The sequence below is a fragment of the Capricornis sumatraensis genome, chromosome 4, assembly GCF_032405125.1.
Source record: "Capricornis sumatraensis isolate serow.1 chromosome 4, serow.2, whole genome shotgun sequence".
NCBI lineage: Eukaryota > Metazoa > Chordata > Mammalia > Artiodactyla > Bovidae > Capricornis > Capricornis sumatraensis.
This window is the reverse complement of record NC_091072.1, coordinates 151,313,284-151,338,438: the sequence shown is the minus strand read 5'-3', so window position 1 is coordinate 151,338,438 and position 25,155 is coordinate 151,313,284. Positions and strand designations below refer to the sequence as shown.

General features: G+C 37.6%; 1 protein-coding gene across 1 annotated transcript in view; it reads left to right on the top strand.

Moving 5' to 3' along the window:
- Positions 1–307: 307 nt before the first annotated feature.
- Positions 308–25,155, top strand: part of KDM5A (lysine demethylase 5A) — a 63,469-nt gene continuing 38,621 nt past the window's right edge. The window contains exons 1-13 of the mRNA XM_068969846.1: positions 308–610; positions 3,087–3,164; positions 4,296–4,418; positions 10,056–10,226; positions 12,187–12,321; positions 13,058–13,163; positions 14,311–14,402; positions 15,005–15,163; positions 16,210–16,329; positions 17,065–17,223; positions 20,387–20,568; positions 21,920–22,082; positions 23,154–23,273. Of these exons, the coding sequence (XP_068825947.1) occupies positions 446–610; positions 3,087–3,164; positions 4,296–4,418; positions 10,056–10,226; positions 12,187–12,321; positions 13,058–13,163; positions 14,311–14,402; positions 15,005–15,163; positions 16,210–16,329; positions 17,065–17,223; positions 20,387–20,568; positions 21,920–22,082; positions 23,154–23,273 (1,773 nt within the window). The 5' untranslated portion in view covers positions 308–445. The remainder of the gene's footprint in view (positions 611–3,086; positions 3,165–4,295; positions 4,419–10,055; positions 10,227–12,186; positions 12,322–13,057; positions 13,164–14,310; positions 14,403–15,004; positions 15,164–16,209; positions 16,330–17,064; positions 17,224–20,386; positions 20,569–21,919; positions 22,083–23,153; positions 23,274–25,155) is intronic.

Sequence of the window (25,155 nt, the reverse complement as noted above, 5' to 3'; positions counted from 1 at the left end):
TTACGCGTCCTCCGCGCCGGAAGAGCGCCCCGTGAGGCCGGCCGCTCCCCTACCGCCCAGTAGGAGGGGCCGCGGGGCTGTGCCGCCGGGAGTCGTGGACAGCGCGGAACTTCGACACACAGGGAACTCAGGAGCGAGCCGAGCTACCGGGAGAGGGAAGGGGAAGGAAGGTCGCTCAGGAGAGCGTCGTTGCGGAGGAATCTTGTTTTCTGGCGGCGGAGGGATTTGTCCGCACGCTGACTTCCGGCGAACGTCGACTGGAGAGGGGGGAAAAAAATCCTGAAGGAAACAATAACAAACGCCAGAGGAAGCGGGGTCGGTCTGCGATTGTGGAGCGGGTCTTTCCTGAGAAGATGAGCTTCGGCCCCTGTCAGGGGACGTGAGCGCGACCGGTGGGGCCGCAGCCCAGCTCTTCTCCGCCCACCCCGCGGACCCCGGTACCGCCATGGCGGGCGTGGGGCCGGGGGGCTACGCGGCGGAGTTCGTGCCGCCCCCAGAGTGCCCGGTGTTTGAGCCCAGCTGGGAGGAGTTCACAGATCCCCTCAGCTTCATCGGCCGCATCCGGCCCATGGCGGAGAAAACCGGCATCTGCAAAATCCGACCTCCCAAGGTACCGGAGTCCCGACCGCCTCAGCGCGGCCTTCCGGTCCGCTGTGCTTTCACGTTCGCTCGCCCTGGTCTGTCGACACCTGGACGCTGAGTTTATCTGTTTTCGTTTTGATTTCTTTGGGGTTTTAATGTCGGCTGGTCCGAAGGCGAGAGAGGAATGTCCCCGGGGCCCCTCCGCCCAGAACTTGGGAACTGATACTCTCCTTCCCGTCTTGGGTTGTGGGCAAGGGTAACAAAGGCTTTCGGCCTTTCGTTGGCCTGTAAGGTGATGGAAGTGTTGTGACGCGACAGCCCGACCCGCGGGTGTGTGTGTGTGTGTATTGTACACTCGTTTCTGTACGACAGGAAAAGCTGTGGTTCCGACGGCTGCTGCTTTTTCCTATCCCTGTTGACGCTTAATTGATTAAGTGTTCGCAGGCCTCATCTCAGGCTAAGGTTTCTTTCCTCAGTGGTAATCTGAGTTCTTAGGCCCTTGGGGTGGTATCACCAAACAAGAACCCCAGACTGATTACAGCTGCGATGAGAAGAGTCTTCCCGGGTGAAGAGAAGGCGCAGCGTTTATTGTAAAAATTCGGAGGTTTAGAAAGAATTGATCCATAACGGAGGTGGAAGAAAACGTTGAAATCTTAAAAGATAAAAAGAGTCGCAACTATTGGCAGATAGCTGGGTTTGCCCATAGGTTGGTTACGATCCTCAGTCTTTCCGGTGAGGAAAGCCGATACTGTGCCTTGTTTTGTGGGGCTCAGTGCCCCAAGAGGTTGAGGATTTGGTCAAGGTCGAAAGGTTTTTTTTTTTCCCTCTGCCCGTTAGGTCCAGTGCTTTCCAACGGGTGTTTCTGATCCACTTGCCCCAGGGGTACCCGAATGTTTGTTAAAATGCAGATCTCTAGGCCCCATTCCCAGTCTAGAACCAGTTTCTGGATATGGAAGTTCTAGAATTTGCATTTCTAGCAGGTACTCTCAGTGCTCGTGAATGTCTGTGAGCCATGCCCAAGTGCTTCTTAAAGTGATACCTTGCTTTACGTTTTGTCTCCTAGTAATTAAAATTTTGTCCTTTTACATATTGTATTTTTAAAAGCTTCGGCTTTTACTACCACAGAAGCATGCAGCGCAGTGAATAAAAAGGTTAGCTGAGAGGGAGGAGGAGGAGCAGCTAACATAGCACTTACAGATTTTTTTAATAGCCTTTGAAGCCCTCGTAAGTAAATAAGGTCTCATTTTACAGATGAGGCGAGCCTGAATAAGTTAAATAACTTATCAGATGTGTGATCTTGGGCAAAGTAAATTTTTCTATCTGGATCACTCAGTTTGATTCTAAAACCCAGACAAGCTACTTCTCTTGTGCTCAGTCAGTTTGGTTAAGATTATTGACCATCACTCAAGCAAAAGATTAACAAGTAACTGCTGTGATGAATGATGGTATGTATGTGTATTGCCATCCACCCAGAACTTACACTTTTATGAAAAATTTATTTTCACTTAATCCTTTGTTTTTCATGATTACCTCAATGACAAAACCTTAAGCACTGAAGCTTTTCCTGAACCATATGTTCATTTACTCTGTTGTCTTAATGAATTAGAAATTCTATTCAAGGTTCCTTTTGGTTTAAAAAAAATTGACTACTTTTTGTTACTTAAAAAAAATTGAAATAGTATACTTTTGTGTCACATTATTATTATTGAAAATAAATGTTTAAAAGCAGAATTTAATTTCAGTATTGGTGGATTTCTTTAGTTTCCAAGATAAGATAATCTTTTATTTATATAAGATAATTTTTTAAAAACTTCTTTTCACATTTTAAAGTAGATTTAGTGTTATTTAGACCAAGTCAAACTATGGTCTCTAGAACTCTACTTGAAATGTGCTATCTCATTTTAGTTATACCACGTCTCCAATCTGGAAATTGTCCTTGTTTTGTGGGTTTGCTTGCTTTTTTTTAATTTTCATTTTTTTAAAAAAAATTTGGTTGCCCAGAAGCTGGGCTTTGAGGAGAACATTTACGTAACGTAGACTTTAAAGTGCTGTGTCACATTCCACATGAATGAAAAAACACATTGTCCAATTACATAAGTACTTTTAAAACGTTATTTTTTGGTCTTTAATTTTACTCTTTTCATTTCTTTCAAATTCTATTTTCTTTTTAATTTGATAAACTTGGATTATTCGATGCTGTATGGAGATGAGCTGATTGCATTCCAGTTGAGTAATTGGGGAAAGCATAATTTTGCAGTATAAATAATGGAAGTGGGAGATTTGAGGAGGAAATAGATAATTTTAGTATTAGAAACTTCGAGGTAAGTAATTGGAGATAGTAATAAATTATCTAAAAAATGTTCTGTCTCACTAGTGAAGACTAGTAAGTTGGTGTGTTGTCATCATGATTTGTGGCAACTCATCCCATGTATTAAGAGAATTAATTCCTTGCTGTTTAACCAATGTAATGAAGAACTTCCCCCCCCCCCCCCCCCCGCATTTAGGATTGGCAGCCTCCATTTGCATGTGAAGTCAAAAGCTTCCGTTTTACTCCCAGAGTCCAGCGCTTGAATGAGCTTGAGGTGAGTGTTGTCTTATCACTGTTTTGTCTCCCAATTTCTTCATGTCAGGACTTCAGGTGGAGACCTTTGAGAAACTCATGAACCGAGGCTCAGAGTTAATGTGAATTGTGACTGAATGGAAGGAAGCTTCTGATTTTTATTTTTTTTTATTTTAATTTTTTTGCTTCTGATTTTTAAAAAAAGTTGTTTATAGTAGTTACAGTTTTTTCTAGTTAACTGGGATTATGGGGAACTATCTGCTTTCTTTGGTGCTTATTATTCTGCTAAATTTTTTTGTTGTTAGTGTTGGAAGATTCTATATCCTATAGTCTTGGGAAATAGTTTTAAAAATTATTCTATTAAAACCTAGTTTCAGAGGGGTTTTTTCCCCCTCTGACCGAACTTTTCTAGGACTCTTAATCTGATTTATTAAGATCTTTAAATACTACTGATCTGTCTTAACTTTCCAATTTGAAATTTGTTTAAATAGTTGTTCCTTCCACTTGCTAGATTGTCAAAGGATGCTTCAATGTGGATAAAAACTGTTCTAGAATACAAAAGAGAGATCTTAAAGATCGTTAAGGCTTAATGTGTTATGCTGTTTGTTTTTTTCTATGATGCTCATAAAACATTGATTTTTTTTTTTTAATACCTGTTGTTTTCCTGTGAAAGTGAAGTCGCTCAGTCCTGTCGGACTCTGCGACCCCATGGACTGTAGCCTACCAGGCTCCTCCCTCCATGGGATTCTCCAGGCAAGAGTACTGGAGTGGGGTGCCATAAAATACTTGATGAAGAGTCTTAATGTCAGTGAGGTAAAGAGTTGGTGTCCCTGAAGTGTGCATATTATCTACAGATGAAATGTCAGGCATAGAATGCTTAGAAACAGAATAGTTTGATTTATTAAATTTTCTGATTAGCTTAAAGTTAACTTTTACAAAAAATTGCTTTGTTTAGATGATAACCATTCACATAAATTAACTTTTTTGAGTTAGTAAAGTTTGCATATATATATATTTTTTTACCTATAAGGTTTATCTAAGCAGTGAAAAGTCTGAATTTCTTTTGAGAGATGAGTACCTTTGTTAAGTAAAACTCATTTTTTCAACCATAACTTAGTTCCTATTTTTTACTTTTCTATTTTATTAATCTTAGGCGATGACCAGAGTGAGATTGGACTTCTTGGATCAACTAGCAAAATTTTGGGAACTTCAGGGATCTACTCTCAAGATCCCTGTGGTGGAGAGAAAAATCCTGGATCTGTATGCTTTGAGCAAGGTGAGGCTTGTAGTTTGTTAAGATACTAGAACAGAAGCTAGAAAATTTGTGAAATTAGAATCTCAGATATACTTGATGGAAAACATTGCTTTCTAGGTAGGATTTGATTGACCATAGAGGAGGGGCTACTGCTTATGAAGTACGTGTTAATTAGCAAATATCTTGTGATAAGTTAAGTTTGATTGTCCTGGAGTTTATTGGAATTTCATCTTTAAGGTCCCATGGAAGTCTCTTCCCTCTTAACCTTTGAAAATGCTTATAAATATGAGATTTAAAGCTGAAAGGCAGACATTTTGATTTGTAGTTGTCTTGTTTGTAGTTTATAATACTTTTCTTCCTTAAATATCATAGTGAGATTGCTGCTTCTCACCACATGAACTTTTTCCTTTAAATTGAGGCTTGAGGTAAAGTGTGATGCACAAGTCCTAAATGTCCAGCTGGGTTGATCTTTTCTAGATGAGTGTATACTCGTGTCAGCACCACCCCGATCAAGACAGCGAGTGTTCACAGCACTTCTGTAGCTCCTTCCTCTCCCTCCCAGTCAGTACTTCTCTCCAGAGGTGACCATTGGCTCTGCCCTCTGCCCCTGGGTGAATGTCTCATTAACAGGATTTTTTACTTTCTAGAAGAGGCACAGGCTGAAAACTGCACAGAAGACTGAGAGTTCTGATATTTTTAGGTTGTTCGGTATGCCCTTTACTTTGGGAAAAAAATCATCTTTGGCTTACAGCTGATGAACATCTCTTGAATTTGTGTTTTTAGACATAATTTTAACACACTTTGATTCCCACTGTTTTTTAATGGGAAGCAGGTTTTCAGTCTCCTGAGTCGTCGTTGGTGTGATTGTTTCCTGTTTTGATTAAATCACTTTGTCTTTCTCACTGGTCATTATTTTTGATTGTAAAAAGTATTATTTGGAATGACTACAAATCAGTGGAATTTTACATAAACAATTACAGTTTATAACCAGTGCAGCACGGAACATTCTAGTCATTTTTAAGAGAAATTTTTGTTAAAGTAATACATTTTTAAAAAGACTTAAAGTAAAAACTAACATTCTCACTTCTCCATCTCTCCACTCCTATTAGTGCTCCTTTGAGCTAATCACTTTCAGTTCTTGTAGCTGTTTCTGATTTTGATCTCCATATTTGCAAATAACATGATCATGCTGTTTCTTCATTGTTTTAGTTTTAAATATGCGTACTGATTTTTTCTATTAGAGATGGGCAGTGGGTATAAAAATTAAATTCTTATGTACTTCAAGTGCCCTTGTCCTTTATAATGAAGTTAGATAATTTTAAAATTATTGCTGTGACTGCATAAATTTGTCATTGTGCTTAATAGCATGCTATGATTGTTTGAACCAGTTTTTGTTTTCCTTGGAGTTAATGGTCCCCTTGCCTTTTTTTATTTTGTAAGTTTTCTCTTTTAGTATCAAAGATTTATTTTCAGATCTTTCCAGAAGTATAAAATCTCTTAGTATGGTTTCACCCAGCAGAAAACCTGTCAGTTTTATTTCCTTCTTGGAGTTACTCCTATGGAGTTCTCTTTCCTACTCCAATCCAGACTGGTGGGTTTTTTTAAGGTCAGTGGTCAGCTTAAAACTTTCACTATCATCATTCTGGGAATTCCATTTGCCTTTCTCCTTGTTTTAGGTCTTCTTGTTACTGTTTATTCCTATTTTGGTGAAACATTTCTTCTGCTAGTTTGATGGCAAGAAACTAAATGAAATGTAAATTTTTTGCTTGTCTAGAAATGTTCTACTTTTAAACTTCATTGGTAGTTTGGTGGGTTTAGCAGTCTAAATTGTCAATCATTTTACTTCAAAGTTGTATTTTGAAAGCTGTACTCCGTAATCTGGCTTCTAGTGTTGTTATTGAGAAGAATGATGCCATGTTAATTCTTGCTCCTTTGTATGTGACTTTTTCTAAGATACAAGGTCTGATCTTTATTCCCAGTACTTTGAGAATTCACAGTGATATGCACTGGTACATGTTAATTTTCATTGCATACGTTTATTGCACTTGATAATCTTTCTAATCTGAACTCCCATCCTTGAGTTTTTGTAACTTTTCTTGTGTTAATTCTTTGCTAATTTCTTCCAAGTATCTTGTTTCTCTTTTTGAACTGCTATTAGTTGGTTTGAGACTGTTGCCTAGTTTACTTACTGTTTCTTTCTTAGGTTCCAGTCCCTTCTTTCAGACTCTCCTGAGAGTAGATGTCTAGTCTTCTGCTGGGATTGAAGAGGGATGGCTGCCTGGCTGTGCTGACTGGGGGAGGCCTGACTGCTTTTATACAGGCTTTCAGTCCACACTGTTCTTTTTAATTTTAAAGATAGTGATGCTTCAGTTTCTTAAGCCTTTCCAGGTTCTATGTTGCTGCTCTTTGGCTCTCTTCTGTTGCTTATTGTAGAGACCCTGGGAGCTTGGGTCTTTTTTGTTTGTTGTTTCTGCTTGCTGGAGTGTCACTCAGACATCTCCTTTTCCCTCGGTCGTCTTGCCCTCTTGGGAGCATGCTTTTTTGTCCCTCAGCTTTTTAGTGGAGCTTTGAGAGGGAGCTTTTAAGTTTAATACTGCTGCTGCTTTTTGTCTGTTAAAATTGTCCCCTGCTAACTGGACTTTGTTTTTCATTGGATTGAAATTTTGGCCTTGATTGACATTACTCTTTTGTTAAGTTTTCTTAAAAGTTTGTATTCTTTGTGTTCAATTTAAGTGCTTGCCGTGTATCTCTCTTTAGGGCATGGGGTCATGTGATGTTTTCTAATGACAGTGGTGTGATGCCTTGCATGGCAAATGTTTGGAGTAAATGAAATTATACATGATAATCTCTGAATCTCTCAACTGCAGAAATGCAAGTATTAAGGTATTAGGCCTGCTTAGATTGTTGGAGTATTGGAAACATGAAGCCAGAGTCGTGGCTTTGATTTCTTTGTGAGTCAGTTCTGTTTTACCCTTGTCAACACCCTGATCGTGCTGCTGTCAGAAATCGGCAGACCTGGGTTAGAAGCATGACTGGATCTGTGGAGCTCTATCGTTACTGATGGAAATTTAGCTGGAAGTGCTTAGAATACAGAGCAGATTGTTATGTAATGGTGGTAATTGTGTTGGGTAACACACGTTACTGAGAAGGCTTCTCTTTCCTCTCTCTACTGCTTCTCCCCACTTGCTTCAGCCTCACTGGTTTCCTTATTGTTTCGCAGTATGCTCTGCAGGCTTCTCACTTGGGCCTTGACTCCTGCTGTTTCTAGTGTATCAGCTTGGGTCACTGTTTTCCCCTCCTTTGCTCACCTCTTACCTTTATGATGAGGCGTTTGTGACTGTTTAATGCTTCAATTTACCCTCATTCTCCTACTGGGGGGGCTTTTAAACTACTCTCAGGTTTTTTCCACAGGCTTTGTCATTTCAAAATTGACATTTAATCTCCCACTAGGATATAAGCTCCAGCAGGGCAGAGGTCTTTATTTTATTCACAGCTGTAGCTCCAGCACCTGCAACAGAGCTGACAGTGTAGAGACCCCGGGAGCTGTGAATAAAAGACCTTATCACCCATTTGCTTCCAAACAGCCCTCTATCCACAGCACCCTTGGTGTGTCTTCCTCTACACTACAGAATTTGAGAAATCAAAAGTTTTTTCTCTACTTAATTTTTCCCTGGTTGACTCTTATTTACAGACAGAGCTTCTCTGAGGGTATGACTAAAAGAAAAAGCTAAAGAATTGGAGATGGGTTTTACTCTTGTGCACGTGAACTTCTTCATTACTTCCATACTTTCAGATACTTCACTAGAGAAGCATTTTGCCTGGGCTGTGGTTTCATCTTTGCTATAATAAAGTGCTAAGCATGAGAGCAGAAAATGCATCCTTACTTATAGTCTGTACACCTCTCCTCCACCCCCAATTTGCCACCTCACACAGACATTTGTAATACAGCCAGCACTGATACAGCTCTGACTTTATCTTGGTGCTTTTCATGTTTTATTTCATTTGTCTTCACAGCAGCCTCATAATGAGGTAGAGGTACTGCTATTATTACTATTTTAGTAATAGATATCTGAGATGCAAATTATGTAATTTACCCAAGGTCATACAGCTGTTAGAGCTGAGGTGTGAACTCAGGCAATCTGGGTCCAGTCCATGCTCTTAGTCTTTGGAAAAAAAAAAAGGTAAAAATGCACTATTGTTTATAAGTGTACAATTTTATGGCATTATGTATTTTCAAAGTGTTGTACAGCCTATTGCTACTATGCATTTCCAGAACTTTCCCCACCCTTTCGCATCTGGTGAAACCTCTTTCTTTCTACAAATTTGCTTGTGTATGGTTATCTCATATAAATTGGATCACACAATATTCATCATCTTATGTTTGTATAATGTTTTCAAAGTTCATCCATGTTGTCACATGTATCAGAGTTTCATTAATTTTTAAGGGTGAATAATATTCCATGCATGTCTTTACCACATTTTGTTTGTCTGCTCAACTCTTGATGGGTATTTGGGTTGTTTCTACCTACTGTCTGTGTGTGAGTGATGCTCCTGTGAACACTGGTATGCGAGTGCTGTTTGGGTGTACCGCTAGATGTGTGTAATTGCTGGATCCTATGGTAATTGTTTTTCTCTTTTAGCTTTTTGGTGTAGTAGAATACGATAGTGTACACTCAGGAAAATTTTTTCAATTCAGATAACTTCATCATGGCCTTCTTTATTCTTTCATCAATGAAACTGAAAACGGCTTACATTTTAGAAGTGTGAGAGATGTACAGTATCAGCTTCTGGAAGATGGAGTCCTTGGTACAGGTCTATTCTGTACTGCTCCTGGTTTGATGCGAAAGTCACTCAGTTGTGTCTGACTCTTTGCGACCCTGTGGACTATACAGTCCATGGAATTCTCTAGGCCAGAATATTGGAATGGGTAGCTGTTCCCTTTTCCAGGGGATCTTCCCAATCCAGGGATTGAAGCCAGGTCTCCTGCATTGCAGGCAGATTCTTTACTTGCTGAGCTGCCAGGGAAGCCCTGGTTTGATATGAGCATTCAGCAAAAATTGGCCAGTTTCTCCCATCACTTCCTACCTTAATACCTGTGCTGTGGTAAAGCTACTGCAGTTGAACTTTCTTTATCATTTCTTTATAATCTTTCTTGTAATACTTCTCTTTTAAAAATGATGGCCTCTTTTTGAAAATATCCTCTGAATCCACTGTTTGCTTGACAGTTTAAAAAAATTCTCTTAAGTTGCTTTATTTTCTAATATCAGTATTTATGTTCATTTTGTATTATGTAACATTCTTATGACTATACTTGGTCTGTTCTTAACTTTTATTTGTACTTTGAATTCCCTATGGATATAGAGTACATACATGTGTTTAGAATTCCCATGGTGCATTATGTGAAATGTATAAATTCATTGAATGTTTTTGAATGCTTGGTTCATTGAAGGTAGGCACAATAATGAATAATAGTGTTTAAAACTTCCCAAAATCTTCGTCTCTCTTTCATATTTTAAATATCAATGAGTTTCAATTTTGTCACATATTTCTTGAAAGCAAATCGAGGCCCAGAATAATTTTTCCATTTAGCAGACAAGATGTCGTGTCAAAATACATGAATCTTTCTCTTTCCCTAAATAATTTTTACTTTCGTTTCAGATTGTCGCCAGCAAAGGTGGTTTTGAAATGGTCACCAAAGAGAAGAAATGGTCTAAAGTGGGTAGCCGCTTGGGATATCTGCCAGGAAAAGGAACTGGATCCCTTTTGAAGTCACATTACGAAAGAATTCTCTACCCCTATGAGCTTTTCCAGTCAGGGGTCAGCCTTATGGTGAGATGCATCACTTTTCTTAGGCGTGAATAAATCCAATGTCTGCCAGATACAGAAACACATTTTAGACTGTTTATTCTAACAGGTTAGCTAGTAGTTGGTTGTGGTTTCTCCAGGTGGCAAAATTTGGGGGAGCAAGTTTGAAAAATCACAACTGTTTTTGATTGTTTACAAGATAAAGGCTAATGGGAGTGAAGAATGTCTTCTTACTTACATAAGATGTTTACACTTATGCAAGACTTAAGCTTTAAAAAAAAATTTCTCCACTTGGATTCATGTGTTTTTTTTTTAACGGCTTGATTGAGGTAGGATTTACTTACTACAGAATTCACCCATTGTAGGTACACAGTCAGCTGTGAGAAATTATAAATTTATGCAGCTGTCATCACCATCCAGTTTTAGGACACTTCCATTAGCCCAGAAGATTTCTTTGTGTTTGTTTATAGTTGGTTCTTGCTTCTACCCTCAAACCTGGACAACTCCTAATCTGCTTTCTGATTCTGTAGTTTTACCTTTTCTAGAAATTTCACATAGATGGAATCGTACAGGGTGATGTTGTGTATGGTTTCTTTCACTGAGCCTAATGATTCTTAAGGTTTATCTGTATTTTAGTATCAGTACTTCATTCATTTTTATGGTTGAATAATATTCTGTTGTATGGTTATACCACATTTGTTTATTCATTTATCAGTTGATGGACATTTCGATGTTTCCAGTTTATGGCTATTATGAATAATGCTATGAATATTCATGTTCTAGTCTTTGTGTGGACATATGTTTTCATTTCTCTTGGGTAGATACCTAGGAGTGGAATTGCTGGGTTATATGGTAAGTTTGTGTTTAACTTTTTAAGAAACTGCCAAACTGTTTTCCAAAGTGGCTGAACCATCTTGCATTCCCACCAGTAATGTAGAGGCTTCCAGTTTCTCCACATCTTTGCCAACACTTGGTATTGTCAGTTTTTTTGCTTACAGCCATTCTAGTGGGTGTGTAGTGGTATCTCATTGTGGTTTTAATTTTATTTCCCTAATGACTAATGGTGTTGTGCATCTTTTCATGTGCATATTAGCCATTTGTATATCTTGATGAAGTGTCTGCTCAAATCTTTTTTTTATTGGATTGTTGCCATCTTATACTTGTTTTAAAATTTTGCTAAATATTCTGGATATAAGTCCTTTATCAGATGTATGATTTCATATAAGTATTTTCTTCTAGTCTGTGGTTCGATTTTCTGCCTCTTTTATGGATTGTGCTGTTATCATATCTAAGAAATCTTCTCTTAACCTAAGGCCAAGTTTGTTTTCATTTAGAAGTTTTATAGTTTTAGTTTTTATGTTTAGGTCTGTGACCCATCTGGGATTATTTTTTGTGTATAGTCTTAGGTAAAGCTATAAGTTTGTTTTGGGGGCATTGAGGTATAGGAATATCCAGTAGTTGCAGCAGCATTTCTTTAAAACATGGCCTTTTTCCCATTTACCTTGCCAAAGTGATTTACCTTGCCCAGGTGATTTACCTTACCAAGGTGATTAACCTTGGCACCTTTGTGGAAAATCAGTTGACTATAAATATATAGGTTTATTTCTAGTCCATTTTGTTCTTTGATCTGTATGTTTCATCCTAACAACAATACTGTGCTATCTTGAGTACCATAGCTTTATAGTAAGTTTAGGTATCTGGTAGTAGTATAAGTCCTCCAGCTTGGTTCTTTTTTCAAAATTTCCAAAATATTTGCACTTCCACATAAATTTTAGAATCTACTCCATTTCTGTGGCAAAAGCCTGCTAGGATTTTCATAAGGATTGTCTTGAATTTGTAGATCAATTTGGCGGGAAAATTGTCATCTGGTTTCATGTGTTAATAGTTTTAAGGATATATTAGAAATTTGTTATTTTTCTTCTGATTCTCAAACCTGATTTCTTACCAGTGAATCTGCCCTCTTCCTGTGCTCTCAATTCTTTAGGGTGTACAAATGCCTAATTTAGACCTTAAGGAAAAAGTGGAGCCTGAGGTTCTTAGCACTGATGTCCAAACTTCGCCAGAACCGGGAACAAGAATGAACATTCTGCCGAAGAGAACAAGACGCGTCAAGTCTCAGGTGTCAATTTCTGTGGGCCAATTTGACAGGGATTTTACCTCCTTGACTGTGCAGAACACATGCCTGGTTTGGGGAGGTCATTCACATACTGTTCTTGAAAGACATTTTTTTATTTACTTTTGAGATGAATAAGGAGGAAATTGTAAAATTTGGTCTGATTTGATTTAGAGAGTTTTTTGTTAATATTAAACAACTTTGACAGAGATGACAAATCAGAGTGACTCTGGGTACTGGGCCAATTTCATAGACATGCTGATGATTTCTAGTACATTTTATTTTCCTGGTTACTGTAAGTGAGAAGAGGAGGAAGAGAAGAACAGTAGAAGAGAAGAGTAGGAAGGAGAGACTTTATTTTTCACACATCCTTCCTTTAAAAACCAGAATATAATTTTCTTGTGTCTGAATCATTCCAATGTAATTTCTATAATGTTCTTGTGACCTAGAATAATTTTAAAGCCTAATGAAAGCATCAGAAAAAAAATGCACATAATTTCTTTTTGTCTGCTTCTCTCCCACTTTCGTATTCCCATTTCTTTGTGGTCGACTTCAAGTTGTGTTTTGTTTCTGTTTTGGGGGTAATCTTAGTTCCTGGATCAGGGATAAGGCAGCAAGCCTATTTAGAGAGAATTAAAAATTTCCTTTATTTTTATCTGGCTCTTGAAACTTTTCTTAGGTAAGAAAGTAAATTAATGCATCACAAAACTAGACTAATGTGAGTTTTATTTATTTTTTTTAGTCAGAGTCTGGAGAAGTGAATAGAAATACGGAACTGAAGAAGCTTCGGATTTTTGGGGCTGGGCCTAAGGTTGTGGGCTTGGCAATGGGAGTAAAAGAAAAGGAAGGTAAATCTGTTACTTGGTCACGGAAAGTATTAAGGTGCAGTGGTGTGCTTATAACAGATGCAGATTGTGCTTGAATTGTAGTCTGCTGTGGGGTTTTCTAAGGATTGTATTGCAGACTTGCAGCATGATTTCCAGACAAATCACCTTTTTAATGGCCGATAATCTTAAGATGTGAGAAGCCATAGTATGTTAAATTTTTATACTATTTTGGGAGAAAATTTCCTCCTTTCACTTGACACAGAAATTATTGTTTTTAAAGGCTAATTTATAACAATGGTGAAATTAATGATTCTTACCTGGTGATCTAAAGCTTGCTGTTTTTAAATTTAAAAAGAAATAGAGGAGTCTCTCTGACCTTTAGAATCAGAATATGCTAGGGAGAGCTAATAATTTAGATTCTAATTATAATATTTTTCTGTAATTGCCTAGATGTATATTACACCACTTCTTTTAAGTAATCTCTTTGAAGAATGGCTGGTGCTCCCAAGCTTAGCATGTTAGAATTAGCATGTGAATAAAATTGCTAACCCAGAGATAAGTACATGTCAATTTTAAGACTCAAGTTGATGAAGATTGTGTTGGATATGTTTTTACTGTATAAGAATTTAATGGAATACTGTAATCACAAGTCATACTGATTTTTATGCATTTTATGATATGACTTAGGTCATGATTCCAATTCTGGACTGAACTCTGGTTGATCAGATAATATTGTTCTATCACCAAATATTCAGTATGATCAGACTTGCTTGATATATTACAATGTTTACTATTACTCTTAAATATTAAGCACCTTATCATTTTTATGTTTGTAATTGTATTGGCTAGCAGGAATCTTAATACTCGTCTCAAATTAGTTCCTGATAAGTTCTACATGTGGGCAATACAGAATTAGTACTTAAACTCTGCAGCTCAGATGCCTGGACTAGAATCCCAAATCTGCTACTGACTCAACTTTGTGAGTTTGGGCAGGTTACCTAACTTCTCTGTTCTTCAGATTCTTTATCTTCACTGGGGGATAATAATTTATCTGCCTCATAGTGTTGTGAGATTTTAACTAATTTAAATAATTTAAAATAGTGTCTGGTCCATGGTAAGCTCTCAACATTAGTTTTTATTATTATTATATAATTATTTTTATTTCAAGATGAGGTCTCCCGAAGACGAAAAGTTACCAACAGGTCAGACGCATTTAACATGCAAATGAGACAACGGAAAGGAACTCTCTCTGTTAACTTTGTAAGTGTTCTGAGATGTGTTAGGAGGGAAAGGATTTCTTTTTATTTTAGTTTTGCTGCTTTTACCTTGCTGTGTCTGGTTTGTCGTTTAGTTAGTTCATTTAGTCAGAAGACTTAGTGCATCTGAAGCTTCAGCTTTGGTGTATATCACATTAACCTTGCTTTGTGGCATACACACAGACGGTTCCTGAGTCATACACCTAGTGAATGAGTGAGAGGATGACTCTGTCAACCCTTGGCTGTATTAGACAGTGCTCGGTCCTCAGCCCTCTACCAGTGAAGAGCATTTGTGTGTAGGAAGAGTGACATGGTTTATTTTATTTATAGAAATTGACATTCAAGTACCCTAGATTTGTAGTGGTCCTGTACTCCAATACCTTGTTATATACTTCTATTAACTTGCTTGTAGAAGCTCTGAGGAAATTCAGGAAGTTTTGCAAAGCTGTTTATATACTGTTATTTAAAATAAGCATTCAGGACTTATGTTCATTTTTTAGTGTACAGTATTTTGTTTCAATTAAGGCATTCCTGGTAAAGATTTAATACTGCTTTTTAATAAACTTATTAATAAACTTTCATGTTACTTTATTTTGTTGTTAACAGGTTGATCTGTATGTTTGTATGTTTTGTGGTCGGGGAAACAATGAAGATAAGCTGCTGCTGTGTGACGGGTGTGATGACAGCTACCATACGTTCTGTTTAATTCCCCCACTGCCTGACGTGCCCAAGGGCGACTGGAGGTGTCCTAAGTGTGTGGCCGAGGTACACACCCAACCTTACCTTTTGAAAGGAAGAAAAACATGCATAGAGTGTACAGTCAGCACTTCCCATGAAGCTGCTTCTCCTCTGTCTTTGTTTTTCAGAGCTTGAAATTGCTAGGCTTTTTAAAAGAGTGACAGTGACTGGAAATGTAACAGCTCTGTTTTTTTAAGTGTCTTTTTCTGACTGTGGTTTGATAACTCTTTTGCTACAGAATGAGACTTTTGCTAGACTGTTCATATTCCGGGAAAACAATAAACGTGGAGAAAATCCGTAGGTTATTTGTTTTTTTCTTTAATTAAAAAAAAAAAATAAAAATCAGATATGAAGCTCTAGAACTTAGGATCTATGCATCCAGTTTTCATGCTGCCACATAAACTGTTTAAATTGTGGCTTGATTGTACTAAATTTGTTATTGAAAGATTATAGTAATGTCACTGTCATGAAATGCCTGGTGTTTATTTTAACAAAATATGATAGAATGTTGAAGGGAAAGAGTTGGCTGGGTATATTTAGATACATTGAAAGCATATGTTTATGATCTTTTAATTATTTTTTATTATTTTCAACATTAGGTGATTCAGAAGCAGTTCCATTCTAAGTCTTTGTGTTAAGAAATTGGTCATGATAGTAGAAAAAAAAAACATTCTTCTCTCTGGGTGTCCTAGCAACCCGGTGACTGTCCCTTTCTCCATTACCTTTCCTCCCTCCCTGAACGTTTGTTTTTTTCCACCAAGGATGATAGACATCTCTGGGCTTGATTCCAGGTTGGTAGCCCTCCAGGTGTGTGTCTTGATGCCAGAGCTTAATGCCAGCTCCAAGCCTGAAGCTGTCTCATGACCGCCTTCCTCTGGAAGGCATGAGAATGCAATTGAGGTTTCTGAACATTATTTCCTGGTTCCACACTGAAAGTAATTAATACCTGTTTTGTGGTCTAGAGTTGACTGGATTTGTTTCACCTTGGAAAATGATCAAAGAAGGTCATACCTGAGAGCCTTATACTTTCTTCAGTGTCAGTAAGTTAATCTTAGATATTTTTTTCTTCCCAGGAATGTAATAAACCTAGAGAAGCTTTTGGATTTGAACAAGCTGTACGAGAGTATACACTTCAGAGCTTTGGAGAGATGGCAGATAATTTTAAGTCTGACTATTTCAATATGCCAGTCCATGTGAGTATTTAGGTCACTTTGGGGAAGTATGAAAGATTTGTCTGAGTCCAAAGCTTTTGTTTTGCTTTTTAAAAGCTTCCATTATTTTGTGGAAAACAGAATCGGCATGAAAAAGATGATAGAACACCAGATCTGAGGATCAGGGGCCTGGGGTTGTCTTCTGTTTCTTCAACTTTCTCTTGTGGCAGTGTGCACTCTCCTGTTGAGAAATTGACTTCTGTCTTTCCCGTATTTGTGGACTCTGGGCACAGTCCTTTTCATACAAGCATGAAAGATGTGGCAGTTGGTGCTTTTATTTAGCTATTTGTACTAGGAGGTTTGCTGCTTTTCCTGGGGCTTCTTGGGCTTTAAAAAATCCCCATAAAATAATTTTCTAAAGCTATTAAAATTCAGCCTTGATTTTTGTATTTCCTTTTTCTTCATTGTGTCCTGGGTCATCTTTATCCTTCTTAGTTGGAAAGCAGCTTGCAGAAGAAAGCAGTTGAAGTTCATTGTGTTTTTTTGTGTGGTGTTTTTTTGTTTGTTTGTTTTCATTGTGTTTTTCATCTAAGTCGTCTTTAGCTTTTCCCCATCCTCAATCAGAAAAGCGAAGACTGCATGCAGTCTTTTCAACTCTGAGAATTGAGAGGGCTTCTGTTTTTTCATTGGTGTTGTTCAGTTGACCTGTGTGTTATATTATAGTGGGTTATGATTGTATTGAGCTTGTAATCTGTTATCTCTGTTTTCCATGTGTAGATGGTCCCCACAGAACTAGTAGAAAAGGAATTCTGGCGGCTGGTGAGCAGCATTGAAGAAGACGTTATTGTAGAGTATGGAGCTGACATCTCCTCAAAAGACTTTGGGAGCGGATTTCCTGTGAAGGATGGCCGCAGAAAGATGCTGCCGGAAGAAGAGGTGCAGAGCATGCAGTAGTATCCAGACTTCTTACCTGTGGCCAACTCAGCCTTTGCTAGTAGAAAATGGCCTTTCTTTAATCCTAGGGACCACATTCATTTAAAACACTAAATATGTAGAATTTGGACATTACAAATAGTCTTCTGTTTTGAAAACAATAAATTCAGAGTAACTTTAAAAATCATTTAAGTTTTCATTTTAAAACAAGTTTAATTAGTTTAAAACTTAACTCCAGTTAATTAAAAGATTTTGTGTAGCTCTATTTGGAAATGTAGATAATGACTTTAGGAAAAAAATACTACATTTCACCGGTAGGTCCACAATTAGGTTTCCTTCAATATCTGGGCAGGTAGGTTTTCAAATATGCATTTAAATTATAACAGATGATCTTTAAAAGTAAAGCTGAAGTAAGATGATCATTTATTTCTTTTTCTTTTACTTTGGTCTTTGACACTTTCTTTTCCTTTATATTTGGCAACAGTTGAGAATTCTATTTCCTGTTTTCCTACACATGGTAAGAAAAAAAAAGGTACATAGTGGAGAAGGATACATAGTTGAAAATATGGCCCCTCTAGGTTTCAAACTTGTTACCATTGGCATGGTATATCTCTTTCCATTGTTTTGCCTTGAAGCTGTTTGTATTTTGGAATCTGGCCTGTGTCTCTTATAGGCAGCATATGCTTGAATCTTGCTTTTTAAAAATCTAATGTGAAGGTTGACTTTAGTTGGAGTGTTCAGTCCATTTAAACTTAACGTGGTTGGTTTATATCTGCCGTCTTGCTGCTTTCTCTGTCTCCTGTGTTTTTGCTCCTCTCTCTCTCTCATCGCCTTCTTTTGGTGTTCAAGAGGTATTCATCATACCATTTTAATTGGCCTGAAATTTTTTGAGGGGAGATACATATTTTGAGTTATTTAGTGGTTTTCTAAGAATTATAGTATACATCTTTAAAAAAAAACAGCTTCATCAACAGTGTCTTACCTTTAACCGATCACATTCTACCTCATTTCTATATTGACTTCTGGTAAATTAGAAACTTGAAAACTCTCTTTCCATTTGCTTTTCTCTTTTGTGTATTGTGTGTTGTATCCGCATATTGTATAATACACCAACATGGCAGTATAGTATTGCTTTAAACCCTCTTATGGTCTTTAAAACAACTCAGAAAAAAGAATTTGACAGTCTTTTTTACATCATTACACATGTACACCCTTTCTGGTACTCTGTCCCTGGGGGTCCAGGATACTTTTTATTTGAGCCTCCTGGACTGTTTCTATTTGTAGTAGGTCTGCTAGCAGTGAATTCTTGTCTTTGCTTATGTGAGTGTCTTTATTTAGCCTTCTTTTAGTTTCTTAAGACTAAATACTTCTCAATTTTTTTTGGCTTTGATTGTGTTCTAGTTTCTTGAAATGATTGTTCTGATAATCTTGTTCAGTTCTATCCTTGTTTTCTGTAGAGGGAACTGCCCAACCTCCCCACATCACCATTTCCAAAAGTTCTTCATGATTAGAAGTCTCCTTCGTACCCAGGTCTCTAGTTAGACGGAAGACCCTGTTTCATCTTCTCTTGTTATATCCTTCTCTATGTAGTATGTCTCTGTGAGCAGGTAAGCATCATGCCTACAGAATCATGTTCTGAAACAGGAACGTGAATGTGCGTGCTTACATCGTTCCAACCCTTGCTTGCCTTGTTTGAGTCCTGTCTTACCCTGACCAGTCCATTGTAACTCCTACAGTATCCCCGACCCAATTTATTCATGGTACAGTCTCATTCTTTATCATGCCAACTGGCCAGTCAGAAATATCTGACTACTTAATATGTGCTGAGTGGGGTTTTCATTTTTTGTTTTATTTATGATCAAAAGCTGTATCTTTTGGCTGTCTTCTTATTTTAGCCTTATTGATTTTTTCCCTCCTGTCATAGTAGAGCACAGGTTAAGATAATCACATTAGGGAAATGTTCAGATTATCTCATTCACAGATTCTCTCTTCAGCTTTGTCACTGGTTATTTAACCTTTTTACTTTGAGGGTTTTAATCTCTGTATTATAGAAACTTTCACATATTATGTTAAAAGTTAACATAATAATGAATTTCTCTCCCTTCCTCCCTGGCATCCAGGTTCAACCATTACCAGCCTTCTAATGGAAGGCAGTTGGATTCTCTTGTTTCTGCATTCAGACTTCTGCAGTATCACATCACATATCCTCTGGAAAATGCAACTACACTCTTGCAAGAATGACAGTGGAAAAAGACAGATAGCGTTGTTATGAAAGTAGTTCGATTTTGTGGGTCTCCTGGGTTCCTTATACTCCACTTGGGTTCCTTAGGCCCCTTTGAGAACTGTTTGCCGCAAGGATGATAGCATTTTAAGTCTCTACCACATATGGCTTCAAAAGTGGGTGTTTGAAGCTCATGTCCAGAGCTTATATCCAGTTAGAAACCTCTGAAAACTCAGCATCTTTCCTTTTTCATTCTGGCTGTGCTTTCTTTGTTTTTTGGAAATTGCAATTTCTTTTTTCTCTTGAACTCTTTGGTGAAACAAAAAAATTTTTTGTTGTTGTTAATAGATGTGTCTGTAGTGTGATTACCCAGGATTCTTGCCTGTAAAATCCCATGGACAAAGGAGCCTGGTGGGCTACAATCCACGGGGTCACAAAGAATTGGACATTAGTGAGCACATAGTTGGGATTGGGGGTGCTGACTTTCTGCACCATCTTGGTCTTCACTGTTGCCACAGATTCAGGATTCTATATCCTATTCCATTTTGTCCTCACAGTATCTTGGCACCATAAATATATCGATAAACATTTTGGTAAGTTATGCTACCAGGAATAAAGTAGAAATACAATATCAACCTATTAAAATGAATCTCAGTATTTTACTGGTAAGCTGTGGGGGTGGGTAGGGAGTAATAATAAGCCTTACATGGGTAGAGTAAGCCAGAGATAGCTGGAATAATTAAAGGGAAATGTAAATATCACTTAAGAGATAGGATTAAATATTTAGGAATATGAGTTACATGTAGAGAGCAAGGAGCACAGATTCTGTGGACTAGATGATTGTGACTTAACACAGTTTTTTACTTCTGTTTTTAAAGACTCTCTTGAGATATCTGTTGGGCTCTTGTCATTTCTGCTCTCATCTACACTGTTCTCCTTCTGTAGGAATATGCACTTTCTGGTTGGAACTTGAATAACATGCCGGTGCTCGAGCAGTCTGTTCTGGCACATATCAACGTGGACATCTCTGGCATGAAGGTGCCGTGGCTCTATGTGGGGATGTGCTTCTCCTCCTTTTGCTGGCACATTGAAGATCACTGGAGCTATTCCATCAACTACCTGCACTGGTATGCACAGTCTTTGTTAACAGCACGCACACTTGGTGACCTTTCTAAAGGTGTGATAATATTAGGTGGTGTGTTGGGGAGAACTGACTTTAAAGTGTGTTCTACCCAAAGTAGGTATATAAGGTGGGGTCTCAGGGTACAGCGTCTCTGACACTTCCACTCTGAACGTGTGTGCAGCCAAGCCCCAGATTTTAGACCAGATGATTCTTAGTATTCAGTGTACAGGGAACATTTATTTTATTTAACTTTTGATATACAAGGCAGGATATTTAAGGTTTATATAGTCAAGATCTGACTAACTTTCAGTATTTGAAATTAAATGCCTATGTTACATGTGTATTCATTAAGGTTTTTTGTTGGTTTTTGTTTGTATTTACTTACGCAGTTCCTTGTCCAGTATTCCGATCTTAACCAAATGGTATTTTTCTTTCCATTTGAAAGATACTGCTCAGGTCAGACTGTGCAAACTAATGGTGTTCTTTCTTTCATCCCTGTGCTTTGCAGTATGATAACTTCTAGCCATGTGTGGTTTTTTAAAATTAAAAGTTTACTTCATCATTTGGATTAACCACATTTTAAGTGCTTAATTGTCACTTGTGACTGATGACCCTGGTATTGGCCAGCATAGATACAGAACATTTTCAGTCATTGCTGTAAGTTTCTATTAGAGACAGCACTGTGAATTGTATTACGATTTAAGTTATTCTGTAGATTGCATGACTAATTAAATCAATTTCCTTGAACTTCAATTAGTATTATAAGTAAACTCTAGTCCACTGAAGTCTGATGTATTGCCGATGCCAAGTGTTTGGTCCTTAAGATTCATAAATAGAACTCAGGATTTCAACAGTTTGTAAGATTCATAAGTATTATTCGGTATTTCAACAATGTCTCTCCTTGGCTTATTTCCTTGGATAGTAATGTTGAACTCCATGAAGTTATACAGACATATTCTATAGGGCATTGACTTTTACTTTGATCATGGTGGGGATAATTGGAATGTCCAGTGGACCTGTGAATCAGGCAGTATGTCAGTATCCTTTGGTACAATGCTTGCTTTTCCTATAGCATCTTTCCTGTTTGAAGACGCTGTTTACTGCTCGACCTTAAAGAGTTCATTCGACTTGCCTTTCCGTAGTGAAAACTACGTACCCACCTGTCCGTATACTCTTGCCTTACCTCCTGTTGTGAATAGTAGCACAGATTTTTGAAATGGTTGGTAGGATTCAAGATCCATAATCTATGGCCACAGAGCAAGACAAAGTTAATTACAGTTTAGTGGATTTGAGTCTGAGACCCTGGCCTCATGGGCACCGTGCTCTGCCTGGATAAACAGTTACTTCTTTGCTAGGGGAGAGCCAAAGACATGGTATGGCGTGCCATCTCATGCTGCAGAGCAGCTGGAGGAGGTGATGAGGGAGCTGGCCCCTGAGCTGTTTGAGTCCCAGCCTGACCTCCTGCATCAGTTAGTCACCATCATGAACCCCAACGTGTTGATGGAGCATGGGGTACCGGTGAGTCTTTTTGCATCTCCCTTCAGTATTTTAAAGTTAATGTATATCATAATGTATGCTTGGTTTTATAATGGGGAATAAAATCATGTCCTCTTCTAGCCAAATTAGAATTTATACTCTGAAGGGAACAACATTTATTTCATTAAGAATGGGTTGTTATGAAATGTGAAGCATACCTTATGTACAGCAGCCTGTCAGAATAACCTTGTTTTCAGTATATCTTGGTTTTAGTAAACATCTTATTTTCTTTATTATCCCCATTTAATCAAAGTAGCAGTGTCTTAAGTGGTAGTTCTAATAACTGATCCTTATCTTTGTGGAGATCATATTTCCATCTTTCATATAAAGATTTTATAGCCTTTTTTTGTATGAGATAATGAAGTAAAAATATACAATGAACACCTTTTCCACTTTTAAATTTAGTTTTGAAAATGATTATTACTTTTCAATTGTACTAATGTTTGATAAAGTATAAATTCAGTGTTTGCTGCGTGTAGTCAAATAGTTATCATAACCTTAATGAGAAAGATTGGGCGATGGTAATGTTGCCTTGTCTTTAAAGAGTTAATTTGTACACAATCTTGGACTTTTCAAAAGACATAGTATTATCATAAAACGAAGAGATTCAGGAAAACTGATTTGAGGATCTCTCCGTATGACATAGGAGCTAATCAGTTAGTTTCCCCCCCAAAAATCATGCAAAAACAGTGAAATTCATCCTTTCCCACTGTGTACATCATAGGAATAAAAGAAAACTTCTCTTAATTGTAAAAATGTCATCAAGTTAGGAAACTAGTAGTAGCTCAGTGAGAGGAATGTTTTCTCCTTGAAAATTTCCTTGGGCTGTGAATTCTTGTCATGAATTATTTTAATTTATCAGTGACATAATATTATAAGAGGTGAAACTGACAGCTTCTTCAACCCTGATGTTATTTTTTGGTATGTGTAGCTTAATAGTTTATTGTTGTCAAGTTTAAAAAGCTCTTTCGAAACTGGTGAAATGTCTCCCTTTCCTGTTGTTTTCATTTTGTTTTCTTCTGCTTTCGTATCCTGTTTCTGATTTGCGTTTAGGTGTACAGGACCAATCAGTGTGCTGGCGAGTTTGTGGTGACGTTCCCTCGGGCCTATCACTCTGGGTTTAACCAAGGCTACAACTTCGCCGAGGCCGTGAACTTCTGCACTGCTGACTGGGTCTGTTCTATAGCAAGTGGCTGTTGTACGTCTACTAACACCCCTGGAGATGCATTGTAATTGCTGTATTTGCTTAGCTGGGAGGGGAGGTTTATGAGTATTCAGTAGGGATTGGGATGTCTGCTGCAATTTAGAAAGTTCCAGGTAGTTTTTATTTGGAAGGTTTTATAGTTCTTTTCATTCGTTACTATCTTGTTCTGTTTGAATTTTAAATGAGCAATTGATGTTTTCTGAATCTTCTCTGAGTGAACGTAATTCATTTAGTCTCTGGTTTCTTTGAGCACTTTTTGGATTTTATAAAGGTGACCAGATCTTTGGGAATTAATTGTACCATATCAAATAGCTAGTTCTGATTTTTATCTTAAAATATCCCTTTATTATTTTCCTTCTGATAGATAATTAGTTGATTTTATTCTTGGCATTTTATGTTTTCTATATTCTTTTTAAAAAGATTATTTTAAAGGGTAGCCATGATACTGAGATCTCTATGGGCTACACTTTTGTGTAGATGATGTTGCAATTGATTGCTATTTTGCTTGTAAATGAAGTAGATAAAAAAAAGTAATTAGTAGCTTTTACATCTTGTGGGGACATAAAACTGCAAACTTGTAATACACTATTTGACTTTATTTTTCCTTTAGTGAGATTATTCTGTTTGTCACCTCTCCTGACATTTTGGGGATTTTTTTTTTTTTTTTTAGTAATATTGGATCTTACGTTTTCTGTGGGCACCTTAGTTTGTTAAACTTCATAATTGGGCTTCCCTGGTGGCTTAGTAAAGAATCTGCCTGCAGTGGAGGAGACCCAGGTTCGATCCCTGGTTTGGGAAGATACCATGGAGAAGGAAGTGGCTACCCACCCCTGTTTTCTTGCCTGCAGAATCCCATGGACAGAGGAGCCTGGCGGGCTAATTAGTCATATTGTTTCCTTGGCTAATGAATGAAATTGAATAATGAACAATCCTACTCGACCTAGTCATTCTAAACTTCTTACATATTAGAAAGTAGCAAGAGCAAAACAGAGCTTAAGACTTTGTCTTGGACTTGCACAATATTTTAGAAAACTCAGCTTACATTTATTAAGTGTTTGTGATTTACTTGTTCCTTGGCCAGGTAGATACAGTGTGGAAATGCAGGTGATTCAGAGATGAGCTGGAAATGATTCTACCTCTAACATGCTCATTATTACTGCTGTCTAATCTTGGGCAACTTTTTTTGGGGGGGGGGGTGCAACTTTTAATTTCTCTGGTCCTAAATTCTTTTTTACCTGCTATGTAAAAATGCTAAGATACACTTAATGACCTCAGACAAGTGAGGTAATATATGTGAAAGTCCTTGATACTCCTTAGGAGAAGAGTGTGATATAATTGAAAAGTAAAAGCAGCTTTATATCTGGAATAAAGTGATGGTACAAATTTTTATAAGCTACAGTGGACAATCAGTTCTATTTTATGTGGCTTCCTTACTTGTGATAATTAAAAACTGCAAGTCCTATGGTTTTTTCTTCTTACTCTTGCTTTAAGGCTGAGAAATGTTTACATACCTGAGAATTTAAAAAGAATTGTATATTGTTGGTAGACAAGATAAATGCCGAACATAAGCTCAACGTTTTTTTTTTTTTTTTTTTTTTGCTACATAAGCTCAACATGTATTTTCTTGGGAAAGATTATTTCTTTGGAAGAGTGGGGAAATAGTGCTGGATTCAGAGATAGTACTGTGCTCTGGCGCTCTGATTCCTGTGATTCCCCTCTGCTTCCTCAAAATGGAGGCCAGCTCCAAAAGGTTCTCAGAGGTTGACTTTATTTTTTCTGTGATGTTACAGTTTTCAGATACAAACAAAAACTTTAGCCATCCAAGTTTTTCCACTTGAGTAAAGGAAAGAA